Raw genomic sequence first — 15,704 nt, 5'->3', positions numbered from 1 at the left:
TTCCCCCCCCTTTTTGTTTTTAAAAGCCTTATGAATTCCCTCCCCCTTCTCCCCTCCCTTTTTTTCCCTCCCCACTCCCCTGCTCCCCTTGGTTTATCCCTTCTAACTTTCTCAGAAGGGTTAGATAAGAGTTTTATTTTCCAATGGATAGTTTAACTACTCTTCCCTCTCCAGGTTGATTACACTAAGAGTAAGGTTTGATTATTACCTCTTAATGCTCTCTTCCTCTCCTTCTTATAATAGTATTTGTCCCCTCTCCCTCCCATGCCCTCTTTGTGTGTAATAGAATATTCTATTTTCTTATTCACTCAAGTTTCTCTTGGTATTCCCTGCTATTTACCCCTTCTTTCCCATCCCCCACGCCATCTTAGATTATTTAGTGTTCCACCCTCACCCTGTAAATTATTCTTCTGATTACTATAATAGTGAATATTATAATAGTGAATAGAGTTCACTACAGAGAATTAAACATAACATTTCTCTACATAGGAATACAGATAATTAGATCTCACTGAGGCCCTTAAAAAGGCAAATTTAAAAATTATAAGTTTTCTTTCTTTTCCCTCTGTAACTTATTTACCTTTTCAGGTTTCTCTCGATTTTTGTGGTTCGATATCAAACTTTCCATTTAGCCCTGGTCCTTTCTGTGCAAATTCCTGGAATTCTTCAATTTTGTTGAATGCCCATACTTTCCCTTGGAAATATATAGTCAATTTTGATGGGTAGTTGATCCGTGGTTGCAGGCCCATCTCTCTTGCCTTTCTGAATATTGTATTCCAAGCCTTATGGTCTTTTAGCATGGAGGCTGCCAGATCCTGTGTGATCCTGATTGGTGCTCCTTGATATTTGAATTGTCTCTTTCTGGCTTCTTGTAAGATTTTTTCTTTTGCTTGAAAGCTTTTGAATTTGGCAATAATATTTCTAACCGATTTCTTCTCTGGGTCGAATGTGGTGGGTGTTCTATGAATCCTTTCGATGTCTATATTGCCCTCTTGTTGTAGGACTTCAGGGCAATTTTGCTGAATAATTTCTTTTAGTACGGAGTCCAGGTTTCTATTAATTTCTGGTTTTTCTGGAAGACCAATTATTCTCACGTTGTCTCTTCTAGACCGGTTTTCTTGGTCTGTCACTCTCTCATTGAGATATTTCATATTTCCTTCTATTTTTTCAGTCTTTTGACTTTGTTTTATTTGTTCTTGTTGTCTTGAGAGATCATTAGCTTCTAATTGCTCGATTCTAGCCTTTAGGGACTGGTTATCGGCTATAATCTTTTGGTTTTCCTTTTCAATCTTGTCATTTCTGGTGTTCAATTTGCTTATCAGTTCATTTGATTTCTGAGCCTCACTTTCCAATTGCAAGATTCTACCTTTTAAACTGTTATTTTCTTGCCAGATCTCTTCCATTTTCCTCAGAATCTCAGTTTTGAACTCTTCCATAGCTTGTGAGGAGTTTTCCTTATTTGAGGAGGGTCCGGATGCTTGTTTGTTCTCCTCCTCTGTTTGCTCGGTTGTCTGGATTTTCTCTGTGTAAAAGCTGTCGAGTGTTAAAGACTTCTTTTTCTTGTTATTATTCTTTCTCTTCTGAACTTCCTGATGCTGAGTAGCCATCATTAGCCCAGCAGCTTCTCAGATTTATCCTCGCGCTCAGTGTCTGTTCGCGATCTATTGGCTCCTGAGGTCTGAGTTCTGGTTTTTTCCAAGGTCAAGCCCCCTGGTGGGCCCTCTTGCTTGATCCTCTGCCGGAGGTTTCTTTACAAGTTTCGGGGCGCTGCTTCCACAGTCGTATACCCGTCTGCACTGGTTCCCCACTTAGGCTTTAGTTCCTGGCTGTGTCTGCCTCCACCCACGCCTCTGCTCAGCCTGCACTCTGCGCCCAGCGTCCTGCTCCCGCGCGCTCAGATTTCGCGTGCGTTTTTTGACTTAATGGGGTCCTAAGTCTTGCTGCTCTCAGGAACAGGTCCCAGAGCTGCTGATGACTCGATGGGTGCCCCAAACTTGCCCTATTTCTTTTTAGCTGGGTTCGGAGCTATAGATGAGTGTGGAGGGGGTGGGGGTGGGGCAGTTGCTCAGCCCGCGATTTAGTGAGAGCCCTTTATAGCCTGGAAATGTCTCGATTCCACATACCTGACACGCTGTGCCCTGTTGTGGGGTTCCTCCGTTTGTCTGGACTTGTTTTTATGTCCCCTTGAGGAGTTTTGTGTGTTTCGGTCAGGAGAGGTTAAGAGCTGCTTCTTACTCTGCCGCCATCTTAACCCGGAACCCCTCTCCATGTATTCTTACTAATAACTATTTTATTGCATTATGATCTGAGAAGGTTACATTTATTATTTATGCTTTTTTGCATTTGTTTGCCATGTTTCTGTGCCCTATTACATGGTCTATCTTTGTGAATGTTCCATGTGCTGCTGAAAAGAAGATGTATTCCTTTTTGTCTCTATTTATTTTTCTCCAAACATCTATTAACTCGAATTTTTCTAGGGTTTCATTCACCTCTCTTATCTCTTTCTTATTTATTTTTTGGTTTGACTTATCTAGATCTGATAGGGGAAGGTTCAGGTCCACCACTGGTATGGTTTTGCTATCTATTTCATCCTTGAGCTCCACTAGCTTCTCCTTTAGAAATTTGGAAGCTATTCCGTTTGTTGCATACATATTGAGTACTGATATTTCTTTATTGTTTATACTGCCTTTTATTAGGATGTAGTAACCTTCCCTATCTCTTTTAACCTTATCTATTTTCACTTTGGCTTTGTCAGAGATCATGATGGTCACCCCTACCTTCTTTTTCTCATTTGAAGCCCAAAAGATTTTGCTCCATCCTCTTATTTTCATTCTGTCTGTCTGTCTGTCTGACGTGTGTTTCTTGTAAACAACATATGGTTGGGTTTTGGTTTCTAATCCACTCTGCTATTTGCTTCCGTTTTATGGATGAGTTCATCCCATTCACATTCAGAGTTATAATTATCAACCCTGCATTCCCAGACATTTTGATTCTCTCTCCTATTAATGTCCTTTCTTCTTTCACTGTTTCCTTCTATACCAGTGTTTTATTTTTAATCAGTTCCTATAATCCCCTCCCTTGAACTGAGCTCTCCAGCAGTGGGGTCCCCCTGCACTATCCACTGTGTTTGATCTGGTTTTCTTTGCTCTTGAAGCCCTGTGTTCTCTATCTCCGTATGAGGAAGCCAAGCCATCTGAGCTCTGGGGTTTGGCTCTCTCTAAGCCATCATCTTCTGGGCGTTTTTGCTGTGTTTCTCTAGTTTTCTCCTCCAGTCACTTCTCCAGTGCCTGTGTTTGACTCCCTGAGTCCTATGCCAGCAAGGCCCTCTCTCCTGACCAGTGCACCCACCTGGCCCTGAGATTTCCCCGGCCGCTGGAGACTCCACACAGCATGTGGGGGAGGCGTCTTGGGATCCTGGGATTCCCCTTCTATTACCTCAGTCCCGACAGTTCAAGTATTGAAGCCTTTTTTCTTGGCTTACCCCTTTAGTTGTGTTGCAGTAGGGTTCCCCCTGCTTTGTCCCATTATTAGATTTGGTCCTCTTTCTTCTCGAAGCACATTGTTTTCTATTTCGGTGTGTAAGGGTACAGAGGTTTTAAGATTTGCTCCTTCTACACCACCATCTTACCGGAACCGTAACTTGCTTTTTAAAAGAACTTATTTCATGTCATCAGTGATTCAGATAATTCTGTTAAATTTTAGGAGGGCCTTGTGATGTATTATCTAATTATAGCCATCCTAGTATCCAGAATTGTGACTATTTATTTTCAGAATTACCTCCACTTTTAAAAAATGATCTATTTGTTTTGAATGAGAGAAATTTCAGGGTTTTTTCCTTTATAAAAATAAATAAATGACTGTAAAGATGCATTTATGCCAAAGATAAAATCTCTTGGTTTATCTTCAAAAAGATTTTTTACTTTAACCTATTTGTCAATTAAATAAGAAGCACCATAATGTCTATCTTACCTAATTAATAACGATACAGATTGCCAGAAAGCAATGTTTCAGGTTAACTAACTTGTAAAAAGTCAAATATAAAGATCAAATTAATAAAAATAAGTGAAGTACAATAGTAGCAAAGGCATGTCAATTTACACTTACAACACAACAACGTACTGATTCTCAACTTACTCACTATGAAACTCTTCCAAGTTATATAAGCATATTAAAAATTCTCAGTATTGGGAATCTGGGAAATAACAGAGTTTAGCATCATTTTATCAAGTGGTATGTTATTCAGGAGATGTGTTAATGAGAATAATTACCATCATGGGGTGCTATGTGCTCAGAACAACTATCAAGTTATTTCCAATGGAGCCATGATACAATAAACTTGCAATATTTTTGTACTTTGAAAAGTTTAGGACAGAATAGATTCTTAGGGATCTTAATGATGATAGCTAGCACCTGAGCAACTAAAGAACAATATTCAGCATAATAATTAAAAATTAAGTATAATATAGGTTATTTGAAGTCTTGAGCCAGAAAGGTGTTATATTTCCTATAGCTATAAATGCTAATAGACTGGCATACAGTCATATCTATAGTACCCCTAATGACATAAGTATACTACAACTAAAAAATTGATGATAATGGAAAGAAGTATAATATAAAAATCAGTAATCGGGGGCATTTTAGTGTCTATCTATCTATCTATCTATCTATCCACACACAATTTTTTTTAGTGCTTATGACAAATATAATTCAGTTCTGATCCCTTAGATGTGTCCTTGTGACAAATATTAGGTCATTCTAAAATACAACTGCTACTAATATTTTTATCTCCTTTAACAATGTCTTTTTTTTATCTCCCCTCCAATAGTTTCTTCCATTCTAATTTATTCATGACTTTCTGATGCATTCATTTTTCTGCCTTACTAGAAATATCTTTTATATTTAAAAATAAAACTCAATCCTAAGATTTAGAGAGATTCAAATTCTGACTTTTCCCTCATTTCAGGGATTTTTTTGGAAGGGGGAAGTACAGTGCTTTGCACATAGTATAGTTAATAAATATTTATTGAAGTGAGATATATGTAATCAAAACAATGAAAATCTATACTTTACTACTGAAGGATATTTCCCCTAAAACTCCTTCTTACTCTAATTTAGGGGAGCATCAGGATCATTAAAAGTGGACTATATATACAGAAATGAGAAAAAGACAAAACCTATTCTTATTTTTCATTTTTGGATGGATGGGATCAAATTCATTTCTAGGATGTGCTTTTGAAAGTTTGGTTACAATTCTCAAGAACATGGCATTGACAAACACTGAAATGAGTAATATTTTAAAATCTAGAAAAATCAGATCTAGAATAATATGGAGCTTTGAGTTCTTCTGATAGTATGATTGATTGAGCACTAAATAGTCACTGTTGTCTTTAGGATCAATATGTTTTCTTTCCATTATATGTGTGTTAGGGATGTAGTGCAACACAAAAAGTCAAGCTGGTCACAAAAACTATATAAATTTACTGTACTTATGTATCAAATGGAATACTGTGGAAATATAGGCTATAAGATACTCCAAGTTGCACTTTAGCTAAGTAATAATACAATTAACATAATTATAGTTTTAGAATATAAGATTTTTTTATCTTAAATTCAATAAGCAACTTTAAACCAAATAAACTATGCCAGTATGCCAATATGCCAATATGCCAAAGTCAAGTGAACAGATTAGATTTATTTTGAAGGAAACAGCTTTGATTTAAAAAATCCAGAGATAGTATTTTGTTATGCTGATTCTGAGGTGGTAAGAGGAGGGTGGCAAGAGAAACAAATGAAAAACTTCAAATCTTTCCACATTTCCCTGATCATGTTTGGTTTTATTTGGATAACCATTATCTTTTCCCTTTGCAAACCTGCATTTTTTTCAACTACCCTGTCTACTATATTTAAGGTAAATCAAAGTTGCCTCAATAGCTATTCTTCCACTCAGAAATGTTCAGACTTTCCTTTCTTTTCCTGGATCACTGTTTCTGACATTCTCCTCTCTAAGGACCTTGTACATGACATTATTTATAACTTTAACAGTATTTATATCTCTAACATCTATCACAGAAGGTCACACACTTTTATCACCAAAAGAAGACAGTACTCTTAGGCTCCTATTACACATGTGAAATGTCTGAAGAAAATTACATCAATAATTTAGTACATTGGGTTATATATGGTGGGTGACCTGAGAGGGAGGCGACTGTGGCCATTTGTAAGAAGAAAAGGTCAACTTGACATTATGCATAAATTTCTGTATTGGAAGGTTAATCTGGGGAACTCAGAGAAGGTATGCCTGAGGAAAAAAATACTTTGTTTATTGAGAAGAGTAGGAAAGGGTGCCTGTGGGTCAAGACTAGGCTATAAAACACTATAGTAAGCACATAAAAACCATTTTTGAATTTATGAAGAAAATTAAAGTAATTATTTAAATAATTTGGAGAGGTGACTTTAAATTGTGGCAAACTAATTTGTTAAGTCAATAAATTCTTCACACAGGTAGCACAAAGAGGAATTGGTGATTTAGGAATCATATCACTCAGGTAACTAGGTAATGTAGTGAATAAACTTATTTACTTGAACCTGGAAAACCTGAAATGAAATCCTACCTCACACACTTACTGGCTGTGTGATCATGTTACTCAACTTCCCTCAGGCTCAATTTCCTCATTTGTAAAATAGGGATAATAAGAGCAACTACTCCCCAGGGGTTGGTGTAGGGATTAAATGGGATAGCATATGCAAAGTGTTTTGTAAATCTTAAAGCTCTATATAAATTTTAATTTATTATTTTTATTATTGAGACTTAATAACATTTTAGAATATACAATGTGTTTATATATATATTCATTACTATTTCATTGTGTTGTGCTAAAAACAAATATAAATTATATAAATGCAAATGACTGAAATATTTTACTATCCTAAAAGCAAATAAATATACACACACAAGCACACATATATAACCCAAGTCCTAAAGCCAGCTCATATGAGATGTTGTCCTCATTGTTGGAAATCAATGTTTTACTTCTCTGTGAGGAGTGGGAAGTATATATATATATATATATATATATATATATATATATACATTAAAATATACCTCATGTTTTTTAGAGTTCTGGCTAAAATAAAAGGTGTGCAAATATAATTTTCTATTTTAAGAATTTTTAAACTTATGTTGCTGTTGCCACACAAAAACTTATGATTCCCTTTTCACATTGGGTAGAAATATTAGGTCAATTATCCTAATGTGATGACATCTCATGTTATTTCTGTATACTAAGTCAATAGAAGGTTGTAACAAATGATGAAGGAAGTTCATACCCTTTTTGGTCTTTCCTAGAAGTGGTTCCTTAATGAAATTAAAAATCAATACTCAACGTGTGAAACTTTGTATTTGTCAAGACAAATAATACATGGTAAAAATGGAGAAGGGAAACAAGGACAGGAACAAAATGCACAACTAAGACCATAGGTATAATAGTAGAATTAGGAATATTACCCAGCTTCCTGCTGGTCTGTGGCATAGTGCTCCAGCTCTGTTCCAGGAAGGGGCTGGACAGGAGGAGGAGGTAGTGGAACATTAGCCCAGTTAGATCCATTGTTTTTGGGAGGTTTAGAAGAGTTTTTATTTTTCTTCTTTTTTCCACCTTTCCCACCTGGAAGGAACAAATGTTTCAGAAATATTGAATTAAAAAAATAAACAGTATCTAACAAAAATAAATTATATAAAGCTGTACTCATGTTTTCAAAACATTCATTCATTGTTTTTCTGTTGTTAAGAAAACAAATAATAAAGTGTATAAGAGAAAATATTTTAATTAATCACTCAAAAGGATGTTTTTCTTTTCACAGTCATTAAAATGATTTGAATCTTTGTCAAAATCAAATGTTAAAATGTTTGCACTATCAGAGCACATTTATTGATATATTCATGTCTTTCTTCACACATTCATCATTCAAAGAAAAAATGAGCCAAAACAAATTCTTTCAAATGTCAGACAGTGCATTTATGATTCTCTTTTGCATAAACCCTCTGTGGAAAATGGAACATCTAGGTATACAACAATAAGTTTGATTTAACATCAAAGGCATCTTGATAAAATTAATCCAGATAAGAATATTTTTATTTGAAAACTCTTAAAAGTAATTCAATGATTTAAAGGTCACTTGTGAAAATCCCAGTGCTAAAAAATTAAAAACTTTAAAAACTAAAAACAAAAACTATTTTTAAAAAATAATGTTAACAGTTCAATGTTTCAGTAACATGGTATAGAAAAAGGAACAGGGCAAACATTCTGCATACTTTGGAATGCAAAATTCACACCTGCATAAAAGCCAAGAGAATGATGTGAAAATATCCATAGTCACTATCCTGTTTGCTTGGGTTTCTGTCAAAATATTAGAACAAGGGGTTCTGAGGATCATGAGCAAAAATGTATTTTTCAATACAGTTGAGTAAAAAGGGGAGCATTCCTAGCGATCATAAAATGGTGAATAAAATCCCACCTGACCTCTTTTCTACTCTCCAAAGTAATTTATACTTGACAAAATAAGACAATAATTTTCTTGTTGTTCAGTCATTTCAGTCATGTCCCATTCTTCATGACTGTAATTGTTTTTTTTGGTGATGGATTGGTTATTTTTTTGGCAAAGATATTAGAGTAGTTCGCCATGTCCTTATTCAACTCATTTTACAGATAAGGAAACTGAGGTAACTAGGTTAAGTGACTTGCCCAAGGTCACAGAGCTTGTAAGTGTCTCAGGCCAGATTGAACTAAGTGACTTGCAATAATGATCTCATTTAGTCCTCACAACAATCCTGGAAAGTAGTTGCTGTTATTATCTACATTTAAAAGGTGAATAAACTGAGGCAAAAATAGGTTAACTGATTTGCCCAGGGTCATTTAGCTAGTATCTGAGAGGCTGAATTCCAACTCTGCTCTTCTGATTCCAAGCACTCTATCTGCTCTACCAGCTAAATGGTAGCTTATAAGAAGGACAAAGAGATAAGATATCAAATCTAAGAAAAATTCTGGATCCAGCTTGTTCATATGATTACAGATATAGTTCTATTAAGCAACTGATACATTCCCCTGTAATTTAAAAAAAAACCTAGAGGCTTAGTTGGATTCTAAAGAATACATATCTACCAAGTAGGTATTTTAATGACACTCACTGAGTAACTCTATAAAACTTAAAATAGGCTATCTATCACCCTCTGCCCTGGAGTCCATATGACCTTATGGGGGCCTATGTTTTCTGAGGTCTCTGTAAGGACTTGTACCAAAGGATGGCTAGATTAACCTTTTGGATCCATACACTTTATGAAATAAGAAAAACAAACTGCTTGCCTGCCTCTCCCCTACTTTTTTACCCAATGGATGACATGAGGACATAGTATCACTTTTCTTCCATTGCTCATTGTGAGGTAAGTAATGTTAGATAGTCTAACAATGATAGTACACAAGAAGTTTTCATTGTTAAATTTAAATGGAATATTCAAGATTCTATTTATCTTGGTCCCTTTAATTTTAATGCTCTTCAAGAATAGTTTGTAACTCTGGCAGAAGCTGAAAACTTCAGTTCCAGACCCAGTGTTTTGCATTCTGTTCCAGCCCAGTGAACTCATTGAGAAATATCATTTCCTTTGCTTACTAATGGCTTTTCCTGCTATGAGAAAGGTATGTAGAATTTGAACTCAGTAGTTCCTGGGAAGTCTGATCAGGGGACTCAGCTGTGAGAAATATTGCTGGTTTGTAAGAGAGCCTTAAAGGATGGACAGATAAGATCTTCATTTATACTCTTCTCTGGATGGTGGATATGAGTATGACTAAGAGAGTTGAGACTGAAGAGAACAGGAACGGACAATCAAAATTGTCTCCTTTTGGGGGTCAAGCCATAAGCTCAATGGAGGAATTTTGCTAATGCCACACATCTCATATAGCTGTTTGTGGGGCATTTTTGTGATCATGAGTGTCCATATGATATATGTCTTTGCTGAGCTGAAAAATCAAGTTAATGTTCCAATGAAATTAGCAAATATTGGGCACTTCTTGTTGTGCTGGACATATGTCCATGTGATCACTTTAACTAGTTACTTTTGTTAAATGATGTTTCTATTGCCAATAGGAGAATCCATTTTTGGAACATCAATATACCAAGATCCCACATCGTTCTTGAATTGTTTTCAGTTGTTGCATTGGGTATATTGGCTCTCTTCTCTTGTCTAGTTTTGTAGTCTGCCATTATAGAAGCCATCATCAAAGTTCTTATGAAACATATTTTTTTCCTTTGGGGGACCCATTGTTCTTTGAAGGAGGTCTGATACTGGATCCACTTCCAGCACATTTGCTGTTTTTCCTGTCTCCAGTTTTTTCATCTCAAACAGCAGCATTAAATAATGGAATGAACTTTTGAAACAAAATATTTATCATCATATCCTTGACCTTTGATCACTGAGATTGGTGTCACATCTAACTTAACCGGGAAGGTGGAGCTCCACTGTAGCAATTTCTTGAATCCAACCTCCTGGGAGACTTACCTAATGAGGATGAACTTCTTTTAGACAGTGTCAGTTTCCCTCCTCTACTCTTGGCTTATTCTATCCCCAGGACTTGAGCCTTTTGACACCTTTATATATACTATATCAGGTGCCCTTCAGTTGACAAATCTCTTTCCTATAATCTCATTTAAGCAAGCCTCTCCTAGTAAATACTTGGGACACTAAGGAGTGGACTAGTTGAGAATTGCTGTTTTCTAATGATTTATAGAAGAGATAAAACTATCTTTAAATAATTACAGAATATTTGATATCACCTGGGAAAAAATGAGATCCCTTAGCAGACTGACTGGCATTAGTGAGGCAGTGAATTAAGGTAAGAGGGAGTCTTTATCCCAACAGAATAAAGAGGTAGCCCTCAGTAAAAATCTCTAATGGAAAAAGATTTGTTATCAAGACCTTAAAGGAGCTTTCAGAAAGGAGGTTTGCTCTTTGACTGTCAGATAAAAAGGAAGCCTGAGTGGGTTGTTGTGGTAGGAGCAATATCCTAACCCTTACCCTGAAAAATGTTGGATAGTTATTTTAACTTCTTTATTTTGTGAGTATAAAACAGCTAAAAGGAGTTCCAGGTGTTCTATTTGAATGCTTCACTGGTGAATCCTAATGGGCAATTCAAACAATGAAGCTTTGCTCAGCTGAATCAATCTGAGGTATCCCCAATGCCTATCTTTTTAAATATGATTCCTCTGTGGTGACTAAGCAAATCTCCTGTTATTACAACTTGAATAGATGCCTCTTTCTGTTTCCAGTATTAAATTTCAACTACAAAGGTACTAGCATGAGTGAGACCCAACCTTGTAGAGCTGGCATAGATGTGCAGGCTTGGAATAAAACAACTTGTTCAAATGGTAGATGAATGAATCAGAGGAAGGCAAGCCAGGACTGGCCTTCATGCTTCTGGTGATGTTTTTGGTGATGCCACTAGGGATGTTGGTAGCTATCTTAGAGGCACCCATTTTCCTCCTCCTTGGACATTAGAGAGTAAACTTCATATTCATCAGAAAACACCTATGTGAGTATGCTCTGTGTTCTAAAAATTTGAATATAATTGTAGTAAACTTTTTTAGGTTCAATACCTGCAAAACATACATATTCTTCCCTACTTCAAAGGTTGGGAATCCTAATCTGAACATTCCTAGTCTTGGTGGCAAACATGTTAGTTAATAATGTTAGAAGCTCCTGGACCTTTGTATGGGGCTAACTGGCAGCAAAAGGAATTTCCTTCATTGGAAACAATGATCTCTAATAGGAAGATGGGCTCCCTTTGGAGCTGCCTCCCTTTGAAGTACCTGATGTGGCAGTTTTTTACTTCATCTGCTGTTTTGGACCAGCCAAGGTCAGTGACACTCTGATCTATAACAACCAGCTCGAGCACAGGATGGAAGAATCAAGCAATAATCATAGCACTTCTGTTAAGCACAGGCAAAGAGCTTCCTTACTGAGGAAGAGTCAGGTCTACCACTGGAGGGCGGAAACAAGTCCCAGAAGTGGTAGAGCCATAGCTACACATCCCAGTATAAAGAAGAGCTCAGGCACTAGTAGTAGAAGTGGTCTTCCAAAGGAAGTGGGAGTGGGGTAGCAGGGAGCAGTTGACCAGCAGAGTAGGCAACAGAAGAGATACAGGAGCACCTGGGTAAAAACATGAGTCCCAAGGGCAAAAGCAGACAGGAAGCAATAGGTCAAGATGTGTGATTCAGAAACAGAAGTTTGAGTCCTTGTGGTAGTGGACAACAACAGGCAGAGACGTGGATCCCAGAGGTAGCATAAAGCAAAGTAGTTCCTCAAGGTTACTGGCAGTCCAGTGTTAGAAAAGTGGTTAATGGCATGTTCAGTGGGAAAAGGACTATTTTCGATTTAGCTTTACATTACAAAACACACATTTTAAGGAGGGAAACAGTGATGACTTTAAAATTCATCCCCAGAGAGGTCTTGGAAAGCCAAAGGATAGTGCTGTTGGAAGAGGACTTGCTTTTTAGCAACAAGAAGAAAGTTAACAGTATTTAATCAGTTGAGAAAGAGGGAGTAGATCTTCAGAGAGCTCTGGTGGGACGGAGATTTTGCATCCCAATTTCCCAACCCTGCTTCTGTCCTCTCAGAGATGGTTGGTGAGCAATGGAACACTAAGTGGGTGGTGGTAAAGGGCAGTTCTCCCCAATCCATCATGAGGATCAGGGACTATATAAGAAATGTCATCCATTATTTCATTATCTCTGATGGTGCTGTTCCTGATACATGGTCTCCTTTTTATATTGAGAGACCAACAGTGAACTGTTTTTGGCATCGCTTATTATTTGGATCTGATCATTTGGACCTAGGTACTTCTTGGGACCATAGCAGGTTCAGTCAATTTTTTTCAGGCAATTGTTAACTTTTTATTTTTCTGTTTTTGTTTTCTTTCTTCCTCTTCTAATGTTCAGTGGCCTTTGGAATACAAGAAGTCAAAATGGTCCAGAAGACCTTGAGGACCTTACTATTAAGGGTTGGAGCATGGTAGAAACAATAATCTTTGTTTCTGTGAATATTAGTGCATTTTTCCCATAAAAAGTATTCTTGAGGGTTGATTGATTGAGGACTAAGGACTCCAGTTGTTGGCATCATTTTCTGACCATAGGAATATAAAGCAGTCAAGAAGAGCTTCAGGTGTTCCTTCTGATTCTTGGCAAGTGCATCACAATGGGAATTCAGGCAAGGAAGCTTTACATGGGCTGATTTGACTCAAGGTATCCTAATGGCTAGCCTTGCCCACTATCATTCTCTTGATATATGTAAATCTCTTTGTTAGCTGTTAAATGCCTTTTGTTCTCCCCAAAATAGGAAAATATTTTATTTTTGGCATTTTTAAGATCTTGAGCCCAGGAAATTGCATGTGGTTGAAATAGAATTTATTTTACATAGATTTTCCTTTAATGGCAAGGAGGTCATTTTTATGGACATTTAAAAACAAACAAGACAACTTCCAAGCTAAGATGGCTGCAGTGTAGAAGGAGCTTCATGACTCTACTATCAATCACAGCAAAGCATTTCAAAAGAACAAAAATTGAAATCAGAAAAGGAAAGGGGCTCAACCGTAAGATGCAGCCTTGAAGGTAGCCTGGGTTTGGGCATTTCCATGCTATAAGGGGATAAAATTATACCTACCAAAGTGCAAGCTGAACACATACACACACACACACACACACACACACACACACACACACACACACAACTTCCTCACTAGAGTCTGAGGTCACCACAGTCTTACCCGGGAGCACAGTGCAAAGCCTTGGCAGTGAGTGAGACTTAGGACCCACAGAGAAATGGAGTGGAGATAGCTCAGAGATTGACTGCCCACAGCAGATACCCAGGAAACTCGAAAAATAGCCTCAGGGCAAAAAACCACTCTGCAAGTGCTGCCTGCCCTCCTCATTCAGACTTCTGGATGAGAAGGGAAGATAAAACTAACACAGCAATGGCCACAAACACCCAAGAACTACAATCTACAGCTACCAGAAAAAAAATAAGAAAAAGCCTCTGACTTCTGTGGATAAAAACAGTAGAGTACAGAAATGACAGCAGAGAGTGAAAAACAAGCAAACACATCCAGACTTTCCAAAAAAACATGGAAATTGGTCACAAGCTCTCAAGAAGCTCAAATTGGACTTCAAGAACCCATTAAGAAAGATGGAAGAAGAATGGGAAGAAAAATGAAAGAAAGAAATGCAAGTAATTCAAAAGGAAAATAACAGTTTAACAGACAGAATCTCCCCCTTAGAAAAAGATGCACAGAAATCACATGAAATAATAAGCAAAGTGGAGAACAAAACTGACCTGTTAGAAGCCATGAGAAGCAGGTTAGACCAAACCAAAAAGAAAAATCAAAAGATCATAGCTAAAAACCAGTCTTTAAAGACTAGAATTGGCAAGTAGAAGCTAATGATCTCACAAGACAACAAGAATTAATAAAGCAAAGTGAAAAGAATGACAAAATAAAAGGAAACATGAAATATCTCATTGAGAAAACAACAGACATGGAAAACAGGTCCAGCAGTGACAATCTGAGAATCATAGGTCTACCTGAAAATCTAGGAAAAAACAGGAGGCTTGACATCAAATTATGAGAAATTATGGGAGAAAATTGCCCTGATATTCTTGAACAAGAGGGCAAAATAGACATTGAAAGAGTCCATAGATCACCATCTATATTATATCCTCAAAAAACAAACCCCAGAAATGTAATTGCCAAATTCAAGAGCTTTGAAGCCGAGCAGAAAATATTGTAATAAGTCAGAAAAAGACAACTCAGATATAAAGGAGCTCCAGTCAGGATTACATAGGATCTGGTAGCTTCCAAGTAAAAAGACCACAAGGCTTGAGGGAAAATTTGATATCCAAATCCAAAATTCAAGAGAACCATAAAATGGTAAACAAGAAAGAGGGGAAAAATGCTTTTTAAGGGCTTTCATAAGGTGAAATTGTTTATATTCCTATATGGGAAAAGGCTATTCATAACTCCTCAAAACTGTTTTTACTATCATAGTAGATAGAAGAATTATTCAAACGGCAGAGGTTGGGATTTTAAGTGGTTTAAAATGATATGTAAATAAAAGGGAGAATTGGGGATAGATGACATGAAGAGAAACTTGAAGGAATAATAAAAATAGGATAAATTATACCACATAAAGAGGTGCATGGGAGGGGGAGGGGAAGAATACTATTATAAGAACGAAAGGAAGAGAGTGCTAATAGGTAATACTTAAACCTTACTCTCAGTGGGATCCTGTGAGGGAACAGCATCATCTTACACTACAGGGAAGTTAAGAGGGAAAAACCAAGGAGTGGAGTTTAGTGGGGGATACCAAAAGGGAGGGAAAGAGATGGGGGAAGAAATTTAACAGACCTTAAAGAAGAATAAGAGGGGAATAAGAAGGGAGGGGTGGGAAGGAAAGCAAAAAAGAAAAACAAAACTACAGACCTATCTCCTTAATGAGCAGAGATGAAAAAATCTTAAATAGAATACTAGCAAAAAGACTCCAGCAAGTGATCATGAGGATTATTCACTATCATCAGGTGGGATTTATACCAGGAATGCAAGGATGGTTTAATATTAGGAAAACCATCCACATAATTGACCATATCAACAACCAAACCAACAGGAATCACA

General features: G+C 36.9%; 1 protein-coding gene across 1 annotated transcript in view; it reads right to left on the bottom strand.

Moving 5' to 3' along the window:
• Nucleotides 1-15,704, bottom strand: part of ROBO2 (roundabout guidance receptor 2) — a 773,029-nt gene that overhangs the window by 69,104 nt on the left and 688,221 nt on the right. The window contains exon 22 of the mRNA XM_044669246.1: nucleotides 7,505-7,661. Within this exon, the coding sequence (XP_044525181.1) occupies nucleotides 7,505-7,661 (157 nt within the window). The remainder of the gene's footprint in view (nucleotides 1-7,504; nucleotides 7,662-15,704) is intronic.

The sequence above is a fragment of the Gracilinanus agilis genome, chromosome 3 (genome assembly GCF_016433145.1).
Source record: "Gracilinanus agilis isolate LMUSP501 chromosome 3, AgileGrace, whole genome shotgun sequence".
Lineage (NCBI taxonomy): Eukaryota > Metazoa > Chordata > Mammalia > Didelphimorphia > Didelphidae > Gracilinanus > Gracilinanus agilis.
Note: the sequence above shows the minus strand (reverse complement) of the source record. Positions and strands in the feature narration are given on the sequence as shown.